The sequence below is a fragment of the Ostrinia furnacalis genome, unplaced genomic scaffold, assembly GCF_004193835.3.
Source record: "Ostrinia furnacalis isolate ACB-3 unplaced genomic scaffold, ASM419383v2 OfSCF2422, whole genome shotgun sequence".
Classification (NCBI taxonomy): domain Eukaryota; kingdom Metazoa; phylum Arthropoda; class Insecta; order Lepidoptera; family Crambidae; genus Ostrinia; species Ostrinia furnacalis.
The window spans coordinates 492,263-513,359 of NW_021132661.1; the positions used below are offsets into that span (position 1 = coordinate 492,263).

The 21,097-nt window shown below is 35.0% G+C and overlaps 2 protein-coding genes across 2 annotated transcripts; one reads left to right on the top strand and one right to left on the bottom strand.

Annotated features, from left to right (window-relative positions):
* Nucleotides 1-1,831: 1,831 nt before the first annotated feature.
* Nucleotides 1,832-11,097, bottom strand: LOC114355572 (protein PFC0760c). The gene is made up of 2 exons (XM_028308506.1): nucleotides 11,008-11,097; nucleotides 1,832-10,878 (listed from the first exon to the last, which is right to left on the bottom strand). Exon 2 carries the CDS (start codon nucleotides 10,766-10,768, stop codon nucleotides 2,852-2,854), a length of 7,917 nt encoding a protein of 2,638 aa, XP_028164307.1. The 5' UTR covers nucleotides 10,769-10,878; nucleotides 11,008-11,097; the 3' UTR covers nucleotides 1,832-2,851.
* Nucleotides 11,098-12,559: 1,462 nt separating this feature from the next.
* On the top strand, nucleotides 12,560-18,547 carry LOC114355583 (cleft lip and palate transmembrane protein 1-like protein). The gene is made up of 8 exons (XM_028308522.1): nucleotides 12,560-12,912; nucleotides 12,984-13,173; nucleotides 13,304-13,440; nucleotides 13,526-13,808; nucleotides 14,241-14,429; nucleotides 14,944-15,149; nucleotides 15,846-16,097; nucleotides 16,552-18,547. The coding sequence occupies exons 1-8, from the start codon at nucleotides 12,644-12,646 to the stop codon at nucleotides 16,640-16,642; spliced, it is 1,617 nt and encodes a 538-aa protein (XP_028164323.1). The 5' UTR covers nucleotides 12,560-12,643; the 3' UTR covers nucleotides 16,643-18,547.
* Nucleotides 18,548-21,097: the final 2,550 nt, after the last annotated feature.

Here is a 21,097-nt window from a genome sequence, read left to right on the forward strand (position 1 = left end):
TATACCCAACTGTCGACTGATAAACCACCCACTACATACACATTTCGAATATACGTTCGTCACGACGGTGCGTTACTGGCATAAAGATATGCGTTAACATTAAACGAAAAAACAATTATCTAAACATTTTATAGCTATTTATAACGAAGTCCATAAACCCTTAAATTAAATAATAGTGATTAACCACAATTCAAAGTACCTATTCAAAACTCACAAATGGCCAACAAAGTGCAGGAAAATAATAAAAAATAACAATCCACTCATTAGTGCGTAACAACCACACAATGTCCCGAAAAACAAAACATTGGGCAAACAAATCTCAGTCATCTGATCGATATGTACTGAGTGGATAATTACTACTAAGTGGTTATACAATAGTGTGTTTTACGCACATATTTAAATATATATTTGAAGTTTATAACAGGTCAATACTAGACTATGAGGAAAACAATAAACATCTTTGGAAGATACATGGGGCGGCGGCACATATTTATTTGGTTTTAACGGGTAAAGAAAATCATCTAAAACCCATTCGGGATATGTTGCGGATTCTTCATAAAACGAAAAATGATCTAAGATCAGCCTCGACTGCTTAACATAATCATAATAGAACATCTCTCAAATGAATGCCCATTTTTGTACATTTACTATCCACAAGGGATTCTAACCAACGCATAATATACTTCTAACTTACACCTAATATATTACAATAAAAATATTTTTAATAAATAAATCACTTTAACAAATCGCTCAACACTCACACGACCAACATGTCCTATACCACAAAGTTACTTTATACGATTTTATTACACTTATCTACAAAGGCAACACTTGCAAATAATATATTTAAAATGTTGGTCTTAAAAGCATATATTTGGTATATTTATTTAACACCCTGTACACACTATAAAAATAGTAAATTACTTGTATATTAATATAGTAATATTTACTTCTTTAGGCACGATCAGGCAAAAATATGAAATGGCGAAAGTGTTATGAGATCAAATTTCATGTTTTAAACATTTTGATTGGAAGTTTGTTTACAATAAAATAGAAGGCACTGTGTTTGGTAATGAAAATATTTAGTTCAAGTAGTTATTTAAGAGAAATTAATAAGATATTACATTTAAAACTGAAAACAATTTTGTTACTGATCTCACTCAAACGTTATTTATTGCAGTAGTCATTACTACCCCATAATGTCGTATTTGAGACCCGTTCTACTCAGTTTTAAATGTAATGGATGGAATGCATCAGTTTAAAGTCTTATATGATATTACATATACAGGGTGTTAGGTAAATGGGTATATGAGCCGACACTAGCCTATGTTAACATGAGCATATAAATGGTATGGTGAAGTCAGAAATTTGATATCATGATTTTAATTTTTTTAATTTTCATACAAAATAAATTTTATAAATTCCGATTTGTATGAAAATTAAAATAATTAAAATGAAGATTCCGATTATAAATTCCGATTTGTATGAAAATTAAAATAATTAAAATGAAGATATCAATTTTCTGACTTCACCATACCATTTATATGCCCATGTTAACATAGGCTAGTGTCGGCTCATATACCCATTTACCTAACACCCTGTATATTAATTAATAGTGACTATACCTTGATTGAAAAAAAAAATACTAATCAATGGATCTGTGGGAGCTATGTTAATGTGAGTGACCATATTGACCCTTCACCATGGTATCATGGGTCAAAAAATCTTAAGTGTTTCATCAGGGTTTTAAGACGCGAATTTTTCAATAAACTATTACTTTTTGAGTATTGGATGTGGTTATTTCACGCTTTAATTTTATTACTCACATTCACATACGTATGCTTACTCTATACTGTTTCAATGCAACATCACATAACTTTGAACTACTCGACGTATTTACTAGGCTTCTTTGTAGAAGTTCATTTCATTACAATCTATCACGATTAATGTATAAGAAATTTACAATCATTGTACTTCATCCTTTAAAAACACCACATTCATAATTTGCAGTCAAAATATAAACATTATTAAATATAGATAATGTGCTTAAAACTTAGTGAGCAATTCATTGACCGCCACAATTGGTGTGGTCATTTTCATTCTTCTTTCTTAGGTAGGTACAATACAAATTACTTAACCGGCTACCCAGATATACATATTTGGACCAAAGCTAAAAACAAAAGCGGTAAATATTTATACGAGCACCCGCTGTAGGTACAAAAAGACAAGGGACCAAAACATAGCTCACGACGACAATTTTTTCGTCGCCTTTATCAATAACCTTAAAAATATCAACCATATCTTTGTGAATAATGTAGGTACATACATATACAATACAACAAATGTATAATGTAAAATTAATAAATAACTAATATATCTTTTCTTATATTCTATTTTTATACAGGTAATCTAATACTTCTAATGGCTATTGAAGTGCATAAACAGTGCACGATAAAATAATTTTAAACAAAATATTTGGATAGGTACTACTACTACTCAAAATGGAATGACGTTAAAAAAACAAATAACAATATTTTTTTAAGAAATCAACAATAAAAAATTCAGATCAAATTGCACTATCGAAAAACATAAATAAACACATACCTACCCTAAATTAAATTTTCTTCTTTATTATTTTTATATCACACTATAAACAGAATTTGGTATTTATTTAGTGCAAGTAAATAAATCTAGAATATGTGAAGTATATTGGGTAACTATTAAATAAAATCTATGATATCGTAGGAATGCAATTACGAGACCAAAAATTAGGGTGGGATTATTAACTAAATTAGTGCTATAATGGCAAAATTAATAACCAAATTCAAATTAAGCTACAAACAAACTACCTTCAATAACTGTGTTTTAACCTGATAGTATATTTTAGTTTTCCCACTGATGAATCATCTAATTTTGGTTGAGTTATTACGAACTTTGCGCTCGGTATAGATTTATATTTTTTAAACTTATCAGCAAATACAAATGTATTTTTCCTGTGATTAAATACCGCTTTCGTTTTTCTTCTCAAAGCCATTTTATCAATAAAAGCATTTTTTTCTATAAAAACCCAAGGTTGCCATTTTCTTCCTGTCAGGTCGGGGTTAAAACACTCCTTGTTAGTGCTTGCATAGTGCGACCCATTTTCGTTTTTCTTAATTACTACTTTAGGAACAGATTTTTTTGGTTTCTTTCTCTTTTCTTTATGCATTTTAAATTGTATTTCATCAATACTTTTGAGAACATCTTCAAACTTTGGTTTTATTTTCTTTGGAATATCTTTGTTTGGAGAAGATGTATGTTTCTTTCCAATTCTTGACATTTTTAACTGTTGGAATTGCATCAGTCTTTCTTTTGATAAAGGAAGTTTCACTTTAAGATCTTCTACGGTTTCCTTTAGAGGCGGAATATATTTTTGAGCCGCTTTAGTTATCAGAGGTCGAGGTTCTTTTGAATTACTAATAAAATTTGTGTAATTAATATTTTCTGTGAACTTGCAACTATTTGTTTTAGTAAAATTCATATTGTTTAGTTGTGAAGTTCTTGTGCCTTGGTAATTAGTGATTTTTAATAATAACGTAGAAGTATTCCTATCTTCTGATGTAGTTGAAGAAACTTCTGGGGAGCTAAAAGCAGAAGAATTAGCGGAGCTTTCATCCTTTGTGTATGAAAAGACTTCATCGACACTAGATTCACATGAATTTATTTTATTGTCTTGTGATACGTCACACAATGTCGAGGACTTATTTGTTTCAGTTTGATCATGTCTTGTAGTAGGAATATTGTGTCCAGTTTCTGGTAGCTCACTTGTGGGATTAATATTTTCTAAATCATTATCTAATGTGTTATTATAATGCACAAGGTTTGATTCCAAAGTGTTCCCACTATCAGATTTGTGGAGTAACATATTTGGATTAGGTGGTTCAAACTCGTCATCATTATTTACGGGATTTTCTTCGTAATCATCATCATCATCGTCGTTGTCATCAGTGATATGAGATTCTCTATTAACGAGTGTTTTATTTACATCCATTTGTGGTGTTCTATACAATGTTTCGACAAGCTCAGCATCATCGTTGCACATTTTATCGCCATAAATGTATTTAACTTTTTCGGTGTGATCACTGACACTCGCAAAAATGTCAGATTCATCATTTTCTTTTTCATCAATTTCCGTAGGAGATGATGGAGCGCTTAGTTCAATGTCTTCAGCAACGTCATCGCTAACAACAGTTTCTACGCAAGCTACATCATCAACCCAAGACTCTTCTAAAGTTTTTTCTTCAGACATCTCCAAGACAAAAGTTTCGTTATATTCATCAGTACTTTCTTGAGGACAAAGAATGATTTCTGAAGTATGATCTACATCGGCTTCGTCAATGTTTTCAGCATGAATAGCTGTTAAACATTCTTCAGGTATTTCGGTATAGCATATTTTTTCTCCCTCATCGTTTTCTTCAGTAATTATACAGTTATCATCTATAACTATACAAAAGGACATGTTTTCATTATAAACTGAACAAATTGAATTCCTTCTATTATTATGAAAATTAAGGACGTCAGTAGCAGAGTAGTTAGACTCGCAAACATTTAAAAAGTGATTGTTTTTTCTACGTCTTTTTGTTGTAATTAAATTATGCAGTTGAATATCATGTAAACTATCATCTACTTTATCGTTGTCATACAAATTTAAAGCAGAATCTGACAAAGATCTTTTCAGACAACGTCTACCAGGTGCATCTTTTGTACTTGATGCTACCAAAACTTCTGGAAGTTCATCGGTTTGTTTTACTACATCAAGTACTTTCTCTGAATACTGTGCACTGAAAGCGTTTGCTTCATCTAAAACGTCTGTTTCTTCAACTTCTTCACAAATACTAGTTTCTGTTTCTTCAACTCGTTCTTCACAAACACTAGTTTCTGTTTCTTCAACTCGTTCGTTGCAAATACTAGTTTCTGTTTCTATGTCATGTATACCGGAGTCTGATTGTAAACAGTCATAATGATAGACAGCTTCATCTAATATTTCACTTTCATCATTATTGGATTGGGTAAAATTAGAAACGCTAGCATCGAATGACTCATGATTTGGTGAACAAAGAACATCATCAGTTACTATATCTTCTGGTACTTGATTATTATCATATTTGTCTTCGAAATCGGAATCTTTATTTATAAATACTTCAGTATTAGTATCGTTAGATTGTGATTCAAGTTCATCGTTGATGGAATCATTAACAGCGGTTAAATTATCCACATTTCCATCAGAGATATTAAGAGGACTGTGTGTGATAATATTAGTAATATCCTTGAAATTGCTGTGATTATCCTCAGGAGAAATCTCTGAAGATTCGAAATTAGGACAGTCTTTGTTAATTAGTTCTGTTTGAATTTCAGTTTTGGTGAAAGGTTGGATAGTATTAACACTTTCATACTGAGTATTCATAGACAAAAAAGAACAATCCTTATCATCCTTGATATTGTCCACAGGCATTTCAGTGTTTGAGTCACAAACATTTGTAACTTTTGACAGATGCACAGTATTTTTACTGTTTAGTTCATAGATGGGAGCCAAATTTTTAAAATTTGAGACAGAACTAGGAGAGTCGTTTTCGCTAGTTTTCGGTTCTGATAGAAGTTTGTTACTAGCCAAATCTTTATTTGTGAAATCCTCATTTATCGAAGCAGGAATAGGACATTCTTTGAGATTAGCAAATTCAGTAAGATGCTCATTAGTCAAGCTCTGAGTAGTTTCATTACTTTGCGCATGATCCTCAGCAGGAACCTCTACAATTAAATCGGAAGTGGTATGCAAGTTTGATTTAACCTCATAATTAGTAAAATTTTTAACATCCTTGGGGAGATTTTGGGAATTGCCATTGGTATTAACTTGTTCATCATACTCTGAAATAGGATAATCTTTAGAAGATTCTGAATGAAGCAATTTTTTATCAAAACCTTTGATACTATTTGATTCATTATTGGAGATCGTTTCAACGCTGCTTGAGTTATTTACAGTTGAAACCCTATCATACGTGTCATCCAAGCCACTTTCTTCAACATAAGTAGATTTTGACTCTCCTACAGACGTGTCATTATCATCATCAGTAACACTCTTAAGATTATTCATAGTGTTGTCTTCTACAATTGGACAGTCATTATTACACTTTATTTGGAGGTCATTTTCGGTGAAATGTTTGATGGTCCTTATAGTATCTACTTCGGAAATTTCAATATCAGAAATAGGACTTTCTCGAATAGATTTTGATTCAGGTTCAGTACCTAAACAATCTATGACGCTGTTTAGTTTGTCTCCAGTGTTAACTTCATTGACGACGTCAGAAATAGGATCTTTAAGTTCAGTATAATTTGTTTGAAGATTATTATCCGACAAATCTTTAACAGTGCGTACATTATCTACAGGGCAATCCTTAATATCTAACTTGAGTTCTTTAACGTCAGTACATTTTGGTTGAATTTCAGTACTGCTAGAGTCATCAACACTGTTTAAATTTTCTACAGCGGAAACTTCTGTATTTGCATCAAGAATAGAACAGTCCTCAGGTTTAGTGCTTTCTGATTGAAGTTTAGTATTGATTGGATCGATGGTGCTAATCAAATTGTTAACATTTGATATCTCCATATTAGAGTCTGGAACAGGACAGTCATTGAGATCTGCACTCTCTGATTGAAGCTCATCGGTGGAATCCATGGCACTGCCTAAATTGTCTAAAGTGCAATCTTCAACACCTAAATCAGGATTTGGACAGTCTTTAGATGGTGGTTGCTGCTTATAACTTGTAATAAATATCTGATTGTCTACTGTGATGTTCTGTTTATCAGATTGACTGGTGGGGTTATCTTTAATAGGTAATTTGTTAAATATGTTCAAATTGTCTTCAGTGGAAACTGCCACATTTGGATTGGTAATGAAAGATTTTAAACCATTTTGCCCTTCGCTCCAAAGAAGAAGATTTTGTATCCGAGGAGAAAATAATTCTTTATGTATAGATTTTTTCACAACTTTTACCTCTAAATATTTTTTTACTAAAATGTAATTATCATGCGATTCCATAGTATCATTGTGAGATACTCTTTCTAAATACTCTTTATTATCGTATGTGTTTGTACCTTCAATTGCTATGGATTCGCAATGAACTTCGTCATTTTCAATGTTATAATTATTATTATCAAGTGAATGTGGCCTTCCTTCATTGAAGAGGTTTGTGTGGTTATTTTCGCCGTTAAGTCTGTATTTTTTCTTTAATGCTGATATATTTTCAGTAGATAATATCGTATCATTGTCATCAATTACTTTTGTTGTAGATGTAGACATTTGACTATGAATTTTTGACTCTACATTCTGTAAAGAATCGATTTCGTAATCGACAGTATCTTTTGCTTGTACTATTTCATGATCATGAACTGTATTATTTATTTTATTGATATCTGACACATTGTCAGTATTTATACTTTCAGTTTCTTTGTCATCTCTATCTAACAATATTTCAGAGATTTCTTTAGAGTATTCTTCCTTGTCCTCATTATTTTTAATATCATTTTCATGCAATTTAGTGTCATTGGAATCAGACACAGGAAATGCATTAATATCATTAATTTCATCAGACACAGGACTTTTGGTTGTATAATCATTTGAGTTAACAGATGGTGAATTACAACAATTTTTATTTGTATCTTCTACTAATTGCTGGTAGACAGAATTTGATTCACTGCAAGGTGAATTTGATTTTTCTGTATTATACAGTTCACACAAATAATTAGAATCTTTATCATCAAGATTATTTTCATTTTTGCTTAAACTAAAATCAATAGCCATTTCTTCATCATTAGTTACATCATCGTCCATTTCTTTGCTATCATGACAAACAGGTTCATCATTTAACATGTGATGCTTTACGGATAGGCAGTCACTTGTCTTCATCTCACAATGATCATTTGTTTCTGTATTTTTCTCTATGCATTTTGTATTTTCTGGATTTTTAATAATTACACTGTCAGTTCTCAATGATTGAGATGCTGATAATGTTTGCTTGTCTTTACATTCTGTGTCATTCCTCTTAACTTTTCTGTACTTACTCAGTTTCGAAACTTCTTTATCTGATTCTAATATTGGCAATACATTAGATGAGTTTTCTGATTTCGTAGCAAAATCTTCATCTGTCTGATAGGCATCATTATTTGTCATGACATCCATCTCAATTGGAAAATCATTGGCGATAATGACCGATTCTTTGTTGGCATTAATAAATTGTTGATTAACTTCAGGAAAATTCAACTCAATGTCATTATCAAGTCTCGGCAAAGAAGCAAGACATACACCTGCATTACTCTCTAAGTCCTGAAGACTATAATTTGCCTTCATGACATTGACATCTTCATTATTTGAACATTGAGTATTTATCATATTGCAACTTTGAGTTTTGACATTATCATTTAGCATTATCCTGTGTTCTTTTTGACTCATATCACAATGTTTTTCATTCTCACGAGTGCTACTTAATATTGGCGAATTAGCAATCATTGGGTTTGAAACTTTTTCAATAACTCTTTCTTCTCCTAGAACACTTTGAGCAGGTGTTGCCACTTCAACATTTAACATTTCTGGACTGCATGGTTTGATTTCAAAATTGCAACCAACTTCTTTGTGAATGACAGATTGACTTATTTTTGCTTCAACATCAAGTGGCGATAATGGACGAGGTGGCAACATGCCTGCCCCTTGAATTAAAGAACTCTTCATAGACTGGTAGTTCCTGGGTGTTGGTGGTTTGTGATTGAGATGACCTACATTAGATGACTCTATAGCCTCCTCGAAATGTTTAAGCAATTCAATGTTGTTATAGCCTTTTATATTATCAGGCAATTTAGAAATTTTCTGTATATGTTCATATTTGCCCAACTCTTCACTTGGGACATTAACTAAACCAAGAACATAAAGTTGTTCATTATTTTTCATAACTTCATATTGATTGGCTAATTTACTTGACAATAAATCTGATTGCATCACCACTTCTTTTTCCTTGCCACTATGCTCTTCTTCTCCCTCATTCCACATTTGCAGATATTGCCTGACATCAATACCCTTCTTATCCTTAGTGGCTGAACCACTCCCTTCTGGTTTAGATGACAGTGTCGATGCTCTAACCATTGTCTGATATGGATAATTATATCTTCTGTGAAAGTCATTAGGAATCATCCTTCCAAGACCTGAATCAAAACTTCTAACACTAGCAGTGGATGACTGGCTTGCATATCCACAGTCTTCAAGAGAACCCCCATGGGTGTGTGCTGTTTCATTACTTGTATTGGAATCTGATGGGGAAATGGCTATTGAAGTAGGGGAAAATTGGTTTGTGTGTCTGGTCAATAGATTAGGATTCATAGATGGATCTAAATGCCTAAAGTGTGACATGTATTCAAAGTTCTTAGCAGCCAAATTGTCTTTTCGGTAATATGGGTGTGCATGAATAGTTTGCATACTGGCAGCAGGGTAATTTGGGAGTATAGGTTGAGTTTTCCCATGTGAACGAGCAATTTCATTGAAGTACATGCTTTCAGACATAGGGTAACCTTTATTACGGGCATTTTCATACTCTGCATAGAGTTTGTTATCATAAGGTAGTTTGTTTGTAGTTAGAGATTTAACAGAACCATCTGGTGGGTAAGGAAAAACTTTGTTTTGTAAATTACTACCTATCACTGGTCCATATGCTGAATGTATAACTTGATTTCTGTATGGTGGAACATTATAATTTAGTGGTGGTCTTTGATACCCTTCCATAACAGTCTCATTCATCCTGTTCTCCAAATACTTGATAGGAACTTGGGGATAGGATAAATGCGGTGGCAAAGGTTTTTGTAAATCATATTTATGCGAAGGAAAAGTTGGTGGAGGATGAAATGGATTAGCATAATTACTCACATACTCATACCTCGTTTGTGGATACCTGTCTTTGACTGTTGGATAAGGCTTATATCTAATGTTACCTTCAGAATAATATGTTTCACCATATGCAAGGCTGGGATCTTCATTAGCACTCCGATGAGTTCTTGGCATTGGCATCTGTCTTGGACCTGCACAACTGGTGTACTCAGGAAATTGGTAAATTTCTGGAGCACCGTAAGGCCTTGGAGGCCTTATCCCTACACCTCCTGGATGCCACATTTGTGGATAGTTCCGCGAATTATTCATATTACTTAAACACATTTCAGATGATTTTTGGTCACTATTAATAGCATTCACAGAATAAGGCACATCACAGTACTTGGCCTCATGAGGGCCAGGAATTTTTCCATTTTTATTAGTGTTTCTGTCTAGTGGGTAGTTTGCATCATCACTTATTTTGACAGAATTGTAAGTAGGTTGCACCATAATACGTTGCATATTTTCTTGGAATGTTTGTCTAGGTGATATGTTTCTTATTGGACTTTGGTAACTTGGTATTTTATGGGGATACTCCGGTGGCGGATGGTATGTATTGTCCACATGGAGCCATGGGTCATAATGACCTTTTTTAGAGTAAGCTCCATCTCCATTAGATGGTGGCACTATACGGTCTGGGCCTATGACAGCGCACGGACGCGACGTCGGTGCCTCCAATTTGGCCAGCGGGTTAGTTGAAATGTTTTCGTATGTTTCGCTGACGCTGCATGGGGGCGCAGCACTGCCTTGAGCGAACTTGCTGCTGCCATCATTATTGCATTCGCCTATGGTAGTTTCGGTACGTAAATCTTTAGCATCCATGGCCATCTACTGTTGAGCACATATCCTCACTGATAGTTATCATTTTATTAGGCTACTCGCAGGTACTCCGTACTAATACAATGTCCAAGAAACATCAGCTCTTGAATAATTCCAATCTGAAAACAAACAAAATATTAGCTAGGGAATGACAACTGTCAAAACAGTGCCACATACACTAAGATAAACATAATTTTATTAGATATAAACGACGATTTTGCTTTTTATTACATGATAAAATGATATACCTTAGGCATTCTCAGCAGAATAAAACATCAATAATATTTCCTTGGAGACACCGATTTATTACGATCGTACGCTGTCGTCGCCCATTAAAGTTTTTTTTTTAATTTGTTTTCTTTTCTCACGACAGATTAAAAATGCGAAAAAAAAATTTTTTTTTTTTTTTTTTTTTTTTTTTCTAGGTCTTCGAGATAAACACGTCGCATCGTTGCTGTCCTTGCTCTTGCGCGAATATTTCGCGAAGGATTTTGTAGGCCGGTCGTGCGGCGCCGTACATGCCTCGTAGGCGCGCGACCGCGTCGTCCCAGGTGTAGACGGAGTTCTTGACCCCTCGCCACCACACAGCTGCATCATCCACCAGCAGGATGGGGAGGCCGCGCAGCGCGTGCTCGTCGCTCACGCTCAGGCACTCCTTGTATGTAGTGACGGCGTCCAGAAATGCTTCCAACTTGTCGGCGTCGTCCGCTCGCCCATCGAAGCGTGCCGTGCATTTTGCGAACGACCCGCCTCGGAACTGCGACTCGGATGTCGACATCGGTGGCGACTGGGGCGGTACTGCCGGCCCCGTGCACGTCGTGCTCGTGGTGCTCAGCGTCGTCAGTAGGTTCTCGAAGAGGATGCGGTTGGCCTCCTGTTGGGACCGCGCGAAGGCCGACAGGAGGGAGGACACCTGCGACTCGGTCATGAACGGGCCCGCGGCGCTGCCGCCGGGCGCGGTCGGAGCCGCTGTCGCTTGCCGGTCGGCGCCGTGCTGAGCGACCCCCTGGTCGCCCGCGGCTGCCGACGCCGTTGCCGCCGAGTGGTCGTCGTGGTCGTCGCGGTTGCCTGCGACCCCACACTTGGATCGCGTCGCGGAAGCCATCGTCACTCGTAAAGTTCGAGATTGCACTGTTTTCACGCCTAAAAACAGGTTTCGACACGTTGCTGCACTCACGGTAGGTACTTTGCCGGTACTGTTCGTAGGTTAAGGCCTCGAGTTGGGCGTCATTTTAGTCGTGGTTTCACAATATTCATTTATTGAAACTTAAGCTTACGACTAAACAAACTTCGTGGCAAACATTTATAGGAATTTACATATTTCAACATAGGCTAGCTCAAAATCGACCGTTCACGTTGGCGTCGCGCACCGGGAAAAAGGAAACTTCTCGAANCCGCAAAACTTATGGCAAAACTGAACGCAAAAATCAAGAACCCTGTCGTGGCTAAACGCAATCCGCGAGAGCCATAAAGAAAAAAAAAAAGTATTGGAATTTATCGACTGAAGTCGCTGTTTGGAAGCAAGTTTGATCGTAGTATGGAAGTTTCCGTACCCTGGCTGTCGTCGCCCATTAAAGTTTTTTTTTTAATTTGTTTTCTTTTCTCACGACAGATTAAAGATGCGAAAAAAAAATGAAGCGTAGAATTAATGCAACGGCTATGGATACAGTTTTTTTAAGAAAACCGGTTTTACGAATTAGTTGTCAGTGGCACATCACTGACCGACAATGGCGAAACAACGAAAAGCCAAGCAACAAAATCCTTAGAACGTGAAAAAAAAATGTCAAAGTGACATTTCATTTAAAATAAAACATCACGGTTCACGTCTAAAATTTTCGATGAAAATAATTTTATTTCTAACATAGTTACGTAAATTGTTTGGTAATGAAGTATATTTCTGTTAGTCTGATTATTTCTTTAGTTTTTGCAGGGTATATTTTAAATACAATATGGACTTTAGCTGAGATTTTCATTCCACCAAAATGCAGTCGTGGCGAACGATGTTTCTCTTCATATTTGGCTTCAAATCCTGTTCAGCACCTCGTTCTGTATACTTCCGTAAAAGAGTTTCCTTTCACCGAAAACTCTATATCTGAATCTGTCACAAAAGTTCATACAGCGATGAAATTTGACTACAAAAACCCGGCTACTTTGTAAGTTGTTAATTATTATTCATTTGAATATTTTAATTCTTTTGCTGTTGCTGAAACAGATTTTTTTTCAGCGATATTACTGTTAAGATTCCACGTAAGACCCGCAACAATGGCACATTATTTATGCATGCTGTTTTGTTGGATGACAACCGCCTGTACAAAGATTTTGATGAGATCTATCGAACAGAGTCTGTGCACACTATGCCATTAGTTACTCATACGGAACCTCAAGCTGAAACATTCAACCTGTTACAGAAAAATGTAAGTGTAAACTAAGGAAATGTGCATTGAGTATTTAAAAGNCTTAAAAAGAAACATATAGTTGCTTTCCATTATTTATTTATATTATTAAGTTATTCAGTCATAAAAAGTCAATTAATTCGTATTACAGGCGGATGAAACTAAAAAACCAGTCTTGAATGTGAGACCATTTGCTCACATTACAAGTGTAGCCCCATTGTCGATTTTGGCGGATGAACTGATTCTACCTGCTAAAAAAATCCCTGGAGAGCTTTATCCTTACATAAGGTACAGTCAATGCAAGTGTTTTCATATAGAAAATTGGGTTATAATAATTTTATGTTATTATTGATAAGTCTATTATTTTCTGTAGAGTAAGAGGAGGAAAATTCTTGCCGATACTACAACAGAATGTGCTCAAGTTCCGTATGTCAAACCTGAGACTTCTGAACAGCAGCACAACACAAGTGAACATAACTGTGAATGTGTCTCCAACGTCATATGGATCTTTCCGGCTGGCACTCCACGTGAGGTTGGCGTTAGATCAGCTTCTGTCTCTCGGATTTAGCAAGCAAGATGTGGATGATGTGAAAGGGATATTTGCAGATACAAACCTGTACTTGCTATCAGCAACAGTTTTGATAGCTAGTTGTCATGTAAGTTAATTAACTAATTATCTAGATAGTTGATGTTATTGAAGACAGGCAGTTCATAGTCATTGTGGTGTAAACTAAAGTATATATTTCAATGTTATGCACATCTACAAAACTAACAGTTTCTTGTTATTTTACTAGGTTCCTTGTTACTTTTAAAAATCTTATTTACATTAACACTACATACTGTCTGTAGGTTTAACATATACTGTAGGACTGGCTGTCTATGTCCCCTTATTAAGGGTTACTAATGCCCGTTTTCACCATTAATCCCTAATTTATAAGTGACCCCTATGGTAACAAATAACAGGAATTCTGTATTCATAGGGGTCACTTAAAAATTAGGGATTGATGGTGAAAACGGACATAAATTATGTTAAAGTTGTGGGATAGTGTTCAATCAATTTGAAATTAGTTAATTTTATTCCATTCCAGCTGCTATTTGATTTCCTGGCGTTCAAGAATGACGTCTCGTTCTGGCGGCGCAAACGTTCTCTGGCCGGATTGTCTGCGCGCACGGTGTTTTGGCGCGCTTTCTCGCAGTTCATCATATTCTTCTACCTTCTGGATGAAAAATCGTCGCTGTTAATACTTGTGCCGGCTGGCATAAGCCTCCTAATTGAGGTAAGTATCCTCAAAAAGTATTCCAGAGTTTTAATGTTTGTCATATTTAAAAAGGCCAATGCATGTAGTAGCTCTACTGAAGAAGTAGTATCTATATTAATTTTCTTGACTAAGGGAAAACAATTCAATATAATATCTCCATGTTACACAAACAGTAAAAGAGTACACAGTAAGTGCTATTGTAACATAATGTAGAGATAAGCGAGATTTACGATCATAAAACAGTAATTTAATGCTACACGACACGACACTATAGCCGAAGTATTTTTAATGCTCATTAGCATATTACAGGACTTCATTAATGCTAACATGTTAGCCTTAGCCCTCGGTGAATTGAAAGGCGTTGATTTCTCAAGTAACTCAAATAGTATACATGCGATCGAAAAGGATTCCCATTTTGGAAGAGTTTTTACGAGCATAAAGTCGTGTCGCAAAATGTCATTTTCAATTATGGTCACTTTCTCAAAAAGGCACTTTCGCAAGTTCTCACAATAAATACTTATGACTTTTCCAGCTATGGAAAGTGAAGAAGATCCTTCATTTACGCGTGTCGTGGGCTGGCTGGCGTCCTCGCGTGTACCGCGTGGCGTCTGATATTGATGCGGCTGAGCGCAGCACGCAGGCGGCCGATGCGGAAGCCATGCGATACCTGGCGATGCTGCTGTACCCGCTGTGCATTGCTGGAGCTATTTACTCGCTAGTCTACGAGCCGCACAAGAGGTGATTATTGTGTGACACATATAAATACTTTTTAGGTAGTTTTGATTGATGGCGTCCTCGCGTGTACCGCGTGGCGTCTGACACCGACGCGGCGGAGCGCAGCACGCAGGCGGCCGATGCGGAAGCCATGAGATACAAGGTGATGCTGCTGTACCCACTGTGCAACACTGGAGCTGTGTACTCGCTGGTCTACGAGCCGCACAAGAGGTAGTATATGTATACAATGGCATATCAAGCTTCACAGCGTAACATTATACGTAATTGGTGCTATTTTTTGCAACAAACAACCGCTTGAACCCACGATGGTGAGGGTCGCGGGAAGCACAACAAGATCTAGCAAGCACGGTTGTAGTGGAAACCCTTGGGAGAGGCCTTTAACTAGCAGCGGACGTAATTTGGTTGAAACAAACGAACTTTAGCCTAGCTTAGTTTGGACTCATATTGCCTTGTATTTCATTTACACAGAACTAGCGGCCGCCCGCGACTTCGTACGCGTGGATCCTGTTTTACCCCCTTTTCCCGAATTTTCTTTGCTATAAACCTCACGAAGCCCGAGACCTTTCCAACGAATGCAAAACCGTGGAAATCGGTTCGTGCGTTCTGGAGTTATAGCGTCAGGGAGGAAAACCCGACTTATTTTTATATAGTAGATGTAAATATAAATTATTTAATTACATATTTTGTCTCTAATTCCAGCTGGTACTCATGGGCGCTCCACAGCGTAGTAAACGGCGTATACGCGTTCGGTTTCCTATTCATGCTGCCGCAGTTATTTGTAAACTACCGTCTGCGCTCGGTGGCGGCGCTGCCGTGGCGAGCGTTCATGTACAAGGCGTTCAACACGTTCATAGATGACGTGTTTGCGTTCATCATTACAATGCCGACTGCGCATCGAGTGGCCTGCTTCCGCGATGATTTGGTGTTCTTGGTGTATCTGTACCAAAGATGGTGAGTGATTGTTGTTTATGCCTTAAATAACTATTGTATTTTTTTTGTACTGGCAATTTATTGTTTATTTAATTTTAGTGGAAATTAATTAAATAACATTGTGTTCTTCATCTGAGTCATAATGGACTACTATTATAACATGATTTCTAGATCTGAAACCCGCCTTTGACAATGAACTATTGAATTTGACCCTCTTAAAAATTACAACATCTCTTTGTTGAATCTGGTTCTTGCATTCAATTTATTTTCTAGTTTGTTGCTAGGATGAAAGTAAATAATAAAATCGGCATCCCGGCTTCACTGGCTCTGAACTCCCACAGGGTAGTATTCTTGGTCCTACGTATTTACTTATGTTTATGCAATAAATGCTAGCTGTTAATCAATAATAATTAAAAAGATATATTTTTTTCAAAAATTGCTCAGCCAATATAGTTACTGTAATTTTTATTTATAGGTTATATCCAGTGGACAAATCTCGCACCGACACCGCGGCCAGTATGGACGAGAATCCAGAGGAAGAACCGCTGAAACAAAAGGAGGAATAAAAGTAAACTGTTTTTATACTAAGTAGTGTTGTTGTTGGTCGTGTGTTAGTCACAAAAGTCTGGCTTGATGATACTTTTTGTTGATGTCTGGTCTCGTTTGAGAATGAATTGGATGAAGAATGAAATAAAACAGAGGTTTTTTCAAATTAACGAATAACGATTAACGGTTTTTTAAATTAACGTTCGTTAGAAAATGCTGATAAAAATAATGCAGACTAGAAACATCAAAATTATTTTCATTTATTTAAAATCACATAAAACAACATAAGTGTTTACATGATTGTTTTCGCGCAATTGTTGTCACACATAAAACATTATTGATGTGGGTGTAAAATCAAAATCCGGACTGTAGTCTAATTTGCAGAAAGGTTTAATTCAATATTTTTTTATTAGCGAAATATTCCGGCGCATTACAAAATATTTACATATTTTGTAACTTCTGTGTCACACAAGAGATTAGAAGAGATTAGAAGCAAGGGTGACTTGAGAAACTGGGCTTTATTGTGCGAAAAGGGTAGGTTCTATAATTGTTTACAATCCATATATTCTGACAAAATTACGGCGCATTACAAACTATTTTTATATGAGGTAAACGTATTTGTAAGTAAATAATGTAATCTAGCATGTTTAGAGGCTGAAATGTAAACCCATCGCAACGCATAGAGGCTGTATTGGGTGCTATGACAATCGGCGCGGTAAATTATTGGTTAAATAAATTATAATTTAAATAAATGTAGTGCAGTCAATTGGCTTAGTGTAGTATTTAAATTAAAAAGACAAGAGAATTATAATATGAAATTTTTAAGTAATTAAAAATAGGAAACGCTCAACGAAAGTATACTTATACATAAAATAAGTTTTAGTTCTTAAATACCAATATTTAATGGTTTGTTTTAAATGATTTTTACAATATCATATTCAGTCAATAAAATCAAATCATTGGAAATTAGGAGTAACACACATATATTTTATGTTGTTGCATTTAATAAAATATGTTAATCTATGATGAATAAATGAGCTGTTATGTCCAACATAGGGTTGGTCCACAGGTTGGCCCATCAGAGTAATAAGTTTATAACTAAATAGTCATAAAACATTTGTCGCGCTATGGCGCTGCAGTCATTCGCTGCAGCTGTGCGATATAAGAAGATATGAAAAATCAAATAAAATAAAAAAGTCTCAAGTAGTATTTATTTACATGAATTTAGCGCACAATTTAATAATCGGTTAGTACGCTAGAACTTACGCTGTTTTCTAATTTCAATTAATAAAATTCCTCGTGTTTTATACACGCGATCATTAGTAATTTATTTAAATATGTTGTTATTTGTAAATTTACTTATTTATGTTGTTGAATTTGCGGTTAAGCGCTGGGCGGATTAAATAGGTTATTTTCCGTCCCTCTTAGTAAAATATACCAGTATACATATAATATTCTTATGTAATGTGAATTCTGTATCAAACACACAATATTTTAAGGCATTTAATTTATTAATTCGGTGTATTGCAGTGTTATATTTGTATATTACGTGCTACATTTGTATATTTTGAAAGACTGTGAAAAGGGTATGTAGTTTTTTTACAATGGCAATAAAAGATATCTGATGACTAATAAATTAAAAATAATGTTGTAATTATATTTTATTTTGTGTAATATTTGTTTTCTTCCTTATAAGTCGGCTAGATTGACGTTTAAAAAGACTCTTGTGACTACGGATCTCTTAGTTTGCCTTTCCTTTAATGGGACATGTTGTATCACATATTTTATCTAATTTTGCATTTAAAAAAGCTACGAATATGTTATGAAAATATTTTTTTATATTATTATCGTGTATGTAATATGATATTTTTTATTTTGTATTATTTAAATAAGATAACATCACAATAGTTTGTAGTTGTGTGGTGGATATAAAAGGTAAAATTAGTAGACGAATAAAATAAATATTTATATTGCCCCATTTGATAAATTGTACACGAAATGGACTTGCCAATAAATGCATTTGTTTCAAACTTTGTTTTAATACATATTATAATAATTAAGTAGGTACCTACTTGTTGCATGCATACCTACTCCTCAATAAAATATTCGAATAAAAAAAAATATGCAGACCCGTATAATTATAAAACGCTCAAGTATTAAACGACACTGAAAAACGCATTCAAGCCATTAAATTAAATAAATATTAATTAGTATTAGATTTGAGTGTTGCTTTTCCGTTGTTGTTACTGAAACCATTTAGTGATTTGTGGGACAAAAACATTAGAAACCGATTTGATTGAGTTACTTTTGTAAATAGCATACACGAGGCACATTTAACTAAATATAAGATAACGGTGTGTCTTGTGTTGGTAAATAAAACCGGGCACGTGTCAAAATTTTGTTCCAACAAGTGCATTTGCGTAACGTGTCTTTTTAGGAACATTTCTTTCTGCATGTCTGTGTGTGTTTAGGATATATGAAGTTTCGGTTATGGATACGGTTACGGATATTACAATAATATTGTACCGGTTTCGGTTACGGTTATGAAATCATTTCGGATTATCCGAAAGTTTCGGATAATTTTGGTTACGGATATTAGAATTTGAAATGTAAAATTCAAATAGCAAGAAGCTGCGCGACCCAGAGCCACTTTATGTAACGACACCCATGATAAAGGTAGAACAGGCGGGTATTATATTATTTATATTAGATGGTGCCAGGGAGTTCCAGACAAGTAACAAATATTAAAATGTATTAAGATCGCCTTTCCGATCCGAAACTATCCGAAACTTTTGAATCGGTTACGGTTACGGATATCCATAACATCCTGGTGTTTACACAACCACCTGCTATAGAATTGAAATGACACTGCACTAAATTCGGTAACCAGATATAGACGAATTGGCAGCCATGATCTGGCAGACTGGCAAAAGTGCACGGTTCAACGACTTCGCGAAAGTAATTAAAAATAATCTTACTACTGTTGATTATGTTTACGAGTAGGTGTATGATAATAGTTTTGCGTACCGTTATTGCATTTATCAGTTTTGTTGATAACAATGGTCTCAAAAAATAATTGGAATGATTTTATTAAATTTACAAAAATTTACAGTAAACTATTTTTTATTATTTTTTATTAAATTAACCTCTTATTTATGCACTGGAAATAGGTTTCATTACATTGTATAAAATTGTATTGAGGAATAGAGTAAGCAAATAGAGTTTAAAGCTTAATGCTTGTCTTGTTTGTAATGTAATCAGACAGGGTGTTTGATTTTGATTAGAAGATAATGGTAGAGTAAATAATTTAATGTATGCTGTAACTGAATCGTAAATGCAATTAAAGATTGCGAGAAGGTATAGATAAATGCACATGCGAGATGTTATGGTAAAATTGTCATTTAAATAATTTTTCTAAAAGTTTGAAACTCACTATCGCTATTTGCTACCCAAAACTGCATAATCTATTAATTGATTAGATAACTTAATGATTTTGCACAAATTTTATTTGAGTTTATGTAAGAGTGCGTTTTTTGTTTACACGCCGGGTTACTTGAGTTGTTTTAGATAACCGGCATGTGATTCAAGTGGCTATACATAGAGTTTACTATGGGTATTTAGACAGTCGGACTTATGAGTACGGTTATATCCAGATCCGGTGTTTGTATGTTGATATGACGCGGATAACCAGATGATGCGACTGCCCGTAGCGTTATGCTTGGTTGGTGTCATTATTAAATTAAGTATATGATACCAATCTTATCTATACAGTGTGAGTCACGTTAAAGTGTACATATGAAAATAGATGAAACTAGACCTATTTTTATCGACAAAAAAGAGGTCAACAATTTTTTGAGATTTTTTTTAAATTTTTTATATATGTATTTTTTTAGTATCGCAAAATCCCAAAAAAAATTTGACCTCTTTTTTGTCGATAAAAATAGGTATAGTTTCATCTATTTTCATATGTACACTTTAACGTGACTCACACTGTATATAAAAGAAAGTCGTGTTAGTTACTCCACTTATAACTCAAGAACGGCTGAACCGATTTAGCTGAAAATTGTCAGGGAGGTAGTTTAGAGCCAGGAGAAGGACATAGGATACTTTTTATCCCGTTCGAAATAAAAAAAAGACTGCTTATTTATTGCCATTAAGGCGGAACAAAGTTCGCCGGGTCAGCTAGTTACCTATACATATGTAACAAAGTTTAAAACACTATAGGTAACAGGCAGCACGTTCAACAATTTAATCTATAATGTAAAATGAATCGCAAAATGTGTTGGTAAGCGCATAATTCAACAAAACCTGGGCCAATTTTACTAATTTTTTTTTTTAAATGTTCGTTGAAGTCCAAGGATGGGTTTTACGGCGAGAATAATTCGAAGAATTTCCGAGCAAAATTCAACCCTTAAGGGGTAAAACGGGGTCCACCCACGCGTAAGAAGTCGCGGGCGGCCGCTAGTATTTTGATA

Coding starts and splice junctions, on each gene's coding strand:
- LOC114355572 (XM_028308506.1), bottom strand. CDS start 10,768: ATGGCCATGGATGCTAAAGATTTACGTACCGAAACTACCATAGGCGAA.
- LOC114355583 (XM_028308522.1), top strand. CDS start 12,644: ATGAAGTATATTTCTGTTAGTCTGATTATTTCTTTAGTTTTTGCAGGG. Junction 13,441..13,525: donor GAGCTTTATCCTTACATAAG/GTACAGTCAATG, acceptor TATTTTCTGTAG/AGTAAGAGGAGGAAAATTCT. Junction 15,150..15,845: donor GTCTACGAGCCGCACAAGAG/GTGATTATTGTG, acceptor CTCTAATTCCAG/CTGGTACTCATGGGCGCTCC.